The sequence below is a fragment of the Otolemur garnettii genome, unplaced genomic scaffold (genome assembly GCF_000181295.1).
Source record: "Otolemur garnettii isolate 467f Iridium unplaced genomic scaffold, OtoGar3 scaffold00064, whole genome shotgun sequence".
NCBI lineage: Eukaryota > Metazoa > Chordata > Mammalia > Primates > Galagidae > Otolemur > Otolemur garnettii.
In genome coordinates, this window is record NW_003852459.1 from 8,042,806 (window position 1) to 8,048,038 (window position 5,233).

At 50.7% G+C, this 5,233-nt stretch overlaps 1 protein-coding gene across 2 annotated transcripts in view; it reads left to right on the top strand.

Moving 5' to 3' along the window:
* Positions 1-735: 735 nt before the first annotated feature.
* KIF5C (kinesin family member 5C) overlaps positions 736-5,233 on the top strand; it is a 142,130-nt gene continuing 137,632 nt past the window's right edge. Inside the window, exon 1 of one of the 2 annotated variants that reach the window (XM_012807127.1) lies at positions 736-1,226. In XM_012807127.1, coding sequence (XP_012662581.1) covers positions 1,101-1,226 — 126 coding nt within the window. In that variant the 5' untranslated portion in view covers positions 736-1,100. The remainder of the gene's footprint in view (positions 1,227-5,233) is intronic. The other variant, XM_023515032.1, reaches the window with a different exon arrangement.

Consider the following 5,233-nt stretch of genomic DNA (forward strand, 5'->3'; position numbering starts at 1 on the left):
ATAGGCAAAGGAGATCAGTGGAACACCAAGGAGGGCCACCAATCTTAAGTGAGTCAGGGAAGTCTTCCTGAGGAAGGAGGGTTGAACTGAGTCCTAGAGGAAAAGATAATGCTGAAGGGATAGATTAGATACCCATTGTTCTGCTAGCCCAGCACCGTGTCCTTCCGGGAATAGCATCCTTCTTCATTTGGGAATCTTCCCACTAAGGGATTCCCATGGTCTTACCAAGTCCCTGACTCTTGTTTATTGGTGTAGGGTAGACACTAACCTACTTTCTGACAATCAGAACGAAACTCTGAACAAACATCTATCCTTATCCAGGAGGAAGGTTTCATCCTTCTAAGAACTGTTGGCAGTTGGGTTTCCCAAGTGATTTTCCTTTGGGATCAGGAAAAGATGTAAAGGGGTGATACAGATCTGGTTACTTACAGAGATTTTAACAGGGAATGCTGGGTATGACCTCTACCCTGGTCTTGGCTTTGGCGGCCAGACCGGACTTGCAGGCTCTTGGAAGTCGTCCTCGGGGGACCACTGTTGTCCCTGAAAGCTAACTTCGACCGAAGTACTCTTGACCTTCCACCGGCAGGTGGAGCGACTACAAGTCCCGGGATGCACCGCACTCGGACCCTGAGGAGGGTGGGGCGCTTCTCCGCAGTGATGTCACGGCCCCGGGGCGGGGCCTCGGGGAGGGCGGGGCGGCGGGGCGGGCCGGGGAGGCGGCGGAGAGCGCTGGTGCTGATGCAGGATGGCTGAGCGTGCAGGAGCCCGGGAGGTCTGAGCCGGGCGAGGCTCGCTCCCTGCGCATCGCCTTGTCCGCCGGCCGCGTGGTTGCGGGCAGGTGGGCCGGGGTAGCTGGGTGAGGCCCAGGGCAGGCAGGTCCGCAGCCGGCGGGGCCGGAGGCCGATAGGCTGTCCGCCTTCCCGGTCTCTGAGCGGCTGGGGTGGCCAGCCCGCGGAGTTCGCGATGACCTGCTGAGAGGCGTCGTGGGAGGCTGCCGGAGGCGGCCTAGCTGTGGGCGGTGCGGCTAGCGGCCTCCTCCCTCTTGGTGCCCAGCCCCGGCCCCCCACCCATCCCGCGCCCCCTCCCTGCCGCCGGCCGAGATGGCGGATCCAGCTGAATGCAGCATCAAAGTGATGTGCCGGTTCCGGCCCCTCAACGAAGCCGAGATCCTCCGCGGGGACAAATTTATCCCCAAATTTAAAGGCGATGAGACCGTGGTGATCGGGGTAAGTAGCCAGGACATCTGGCCTCCTCTCCTGCTTCGCGCTGCAGCCCGGCGCCCCGACGCCCCGGACGCCGCGGAGATGTTGGGGCCGCCCCTTCGGACATCCCTGCGGGGCTGCCTTCCGGGTGGACGTGACCAGAGAACCCCCTCAGCCCCCGCCCTATAGTTCCCTCTGGGCGAGTAGAGGGGCGACCGGGGACAGCGGGGCGGGCCCTGGTGGCGGGGTTGGGGGTGGGGGGTGAGCAAGGGCTTGGCGCCGCCATTGTTCGCGAGGTGGGGGCCCGGGTGGGCCTTTTGTTCCCCACACTCGCCACGCCGTGTGGGTGGTGTGTTCGGGTACCCTCAGCTAGGGTGCCCCGGACCCCTTTAAAGTATGAGCTCTGCAACCCACAAAAGCTTCTAGACATCATTTTGATTTACTGAACACTTTGCCTCTTCTTCTCGTGACCTTAGTAAAAACAAGAAAAAAATGTAGAGGAAAAATTATAGCCTCAGCTGGGAGCTCTGGCGGCTGTGTAGACGCGGATCCCCGCGGTGTTTCACCTTGCTCCGCGTGCGGATGGCGGAGGGTGAGGGGAGCACTGGTGGCCTTGGTGTCTCCGGGAAGCCTAGTGCGTCTCCTCGGTCTCCCCCTGGCTGTCCAGGCTGTGGAAGCCTGGTTTGTCCCGCGTCCCCAGACACTCTCCCCCACCTGGTGTCTGCGGATCGGTTGATATGCTTCGCACTGGGTGGCGAGGAGGTTGTGTTCACATCTGCAGGAATAGGGGGCCCAGAGCGCTGCCAAAAGCTCGCTCCCATGCCAGGAGCAGAAGTTACTTTGTGTTGCTCGGGCCCCCTCCCTCCTGATCTCCCTTCTCCACCTTTTCTCCCCCACCTCCTCCTCCTCGCACTTAGTTCCCTCCCTGCAGTCCGGGCTGCTGGTGGGGAGAGGGAATATCATTGTTTTTTAGTTCTTAAAGGAATATGTCAAATGAAGTAAACCAGCCCTGCTCTCCCCCGCCCCGTCCCTTGCCCGCCCGCTGTCCCTAGTGTGTGTGGCTGACGGTGCCCTCTTTGTATGCGAGCCGTGAGGGGAGCGGCCGAGTTAAAGGGAGCCTCCCGGTCCCTGCTGACACGTTCCTGGCAGTCCGCTCGAGGCTGCTGATGCAGCTTTCCCGTCCCCAGCATTGATTAAGTGATGTCATCCCGATCACTGAGCATGCTCCGGCTAACCCCCTCCTCCCAGCCCCCAGTGGCTGGTGTATTTAGGTCAAGTGATTGACAGGTGACAGTTTACCGAGGGTATTGCCTGAGTCCGCCTGGCCTTTCTCAAGCTACGTTTCCGGGCCCAGGCTGTCTTCAGCATCTTTGTCAAGGTTGTATGCCGCAGTCCCTGAGAAGGGCCCCGGGGACCAGCAGGTGCTAACTGTACCGTTAGGCTGGCGCTCTGTGCTGGGGAGCCGAGGCAAGGCTGTGGCCTGGGAGCTTCAACTTGCACCTGGTCTAAGAAGGCAGCTTCCCTTGATGACCCCTTCATACCTCCCCATTTTCACAGTCATCAGGAAACCCTGACCTTCAAATGCTAGGTGGATGGACGTTCACTCTGAGAGTGGATCTGGGAGGGCTGGAAAGAGGGCTTTGCTCTCTGCTTCTTGTTAACTTTCAGAGATGTATGCTACAATTATCGATGAGGAGGAAATTCTACAGTTTGCTATTAGCAGACTGGGTTAGCGCATATCCGTGGTCAGATGATTCCTTGTTGGGGTTGCAGTTCTTAGCCAGAACTGTCTATGGCTTGGTCTATATCCTTAGCCAGGCTGTGGTTTACAGGGTGGGAGTTGCTGGGGACATCTAGTTCCTGCCCCTAGGCTTGTAACAATTTTTAAACAAATAAATTGTGTAGTACTGGAACGTGTTCTGGTGGCACTATTTTTTTCCCCAGAGGTTTTGAGGAGCCTTCTCTCCTCCTCCTCCCTCTCAATCTCTTCCCTCCCCCTTCTCCTCTTCTTCCTCTGCCAGAACCGACGAAGTGCATTAAAAAATCATCTTTGATCTATAATATGCAAAGCAGACATCCTCAATTTTAGCGTTACCTTTCTTTAATATTGTGATGTTACTATGAATATATATTATCCTCCATCTACATATACATATCCTATTGACTAAATACATTAAAACCAATTCACTGTGTAAAATAAATTTAAATCAAAATTATGAATGTGAATGTACATGTTGGTCTTCAACTGTAAAGTCATTTTCACTCATCCTACTATATTCCTTTAATGCAAGAGATAGTTTTCAGTTTTTTGTTAAGGTAAACTTTTCATTGAAATAAAGCACTCATATCATACGCTTATCATAAGTGTATGGTCTGATGACTTTTCACCAAGTAAGTGCTCCAAAGACTTAAAAGCAGACATGTGAGGACCCTGGAAGTCCCTCTTTTAGTCCCTGACTCCCCCCACCGCAGGATAACCACTATTCTGACTTCTGATGCCATAGGTTAGTTTCACTTATTTTTGTTTTTTTAACTTTGTATGCACAAAACTGTACAGTATTTTCTCTTTTGTATGTGGTTTCTTGCAATCAACATTATACGTGTCAAATCTATCCTCAGTTCTGTCATATTCTTTGATAAGCATATAGCACAGTTTATTTTTCTGCTAACTCTCGATAGATAGCAGATAGTTTCCAGTTTGGGACTAATATGGACAGTGCTGTTGTGAACATTCTTTTACTCATCTTTTGGTGAGTGTGTGTACAGAAGAGAAGACTGCCAGATGTGAAAGTGTATTGGAAATTGGGTTCATGCGTATGAAGATACTTCCCATTCCTAATTCATAATGTGGCACTAAAGAAGATGATGGTTCTGGCAGGCTCCGCCATTGGGTATACACTAGGTACAATGGTCCCAAGTCAATTCAGTTGGAACTAGCTCATGTGGTTCAGTTATAGGTGAAAACTGTCTCAGTGGCACAATCCTCCTTGCTTCCAGGGACACAGACTAGGGATGACTAAAGAAACCCGGAATGTAAGTCACCTTCACTCATTGCAGAGACAACTAAGGAATGAACTGCAGTGGAGTTAGCTATTAGCCCAAATTCAGAATCCTAGAAATTTTTTGTGTTTTTTGAATAGAGGTCATGTTTTTTCTTTAAAATCTCCTTTAATTCTTATGGGAAAGTATACCAAGAGAGAGATTTTGCAGGTAGGGTTTCTAGATTTCTCTTTTAAGAAACTATTCTGTCTCGGAAGAATCTTCTCCATCATTCATGCATTTTTTTTCAGCTTGTGCAAAGCTCCTCTTTCCCTGATAGCATCAGATACAACCTCACCCTACTTTGAACTCCTGTAGTATTTATTTTGTATATGATCTCATGATTTTTTTTTGGCCTTTAAGTATTATTAGTTTGGGGGCCAGGCGCCATAGTTCATGCCTATAATCTTAACACTCCTGGAGGCCTTATGGGGGGATTGCTTGAGCTCAGGAGTTGGACACCAGCCTGAGCAAGAGTGAGACTCCATCTCTGCTAAGATAGAAAAATTAGCCAGTCATGGTGCTGTCATCTGTAATCCCAGCTACATGTGAGGCTGATGCTGGAGCCCAGGAGTTTGAGGTTGCTGTGAGCTATCATGTTGCCACTGCATTCAACCTGAGATGACAGAGCAAGACTCTGTCTCAAAAAAAAAAATTAGTAGTTTTGGTCATATTTCTAATGACATTATAAGCCATGTGTAGAGAAAACGACTTTCCATGTTTTGCTCCTTTGTACTTTCCCCACTGCCTGGCCTGTACAAGGCACCTGATACATATTTATTGATCTCTGTTGATTCTGGAAATCTTTACTTTGGCATATTTAACTTACAAGTTTTTGATTGGCTGTAGGCTGTGGGGAGTAGTTAAAAAACAATTTTAAATAGAAGTGCCATTCCTGTACACCATGGAATACTATGCAGCCATAAAGAAAGATGGAGACTTTACGTCCTTCATGTTCACATGGATGGAGCTGGAAAATGTTCTTCTTAGCA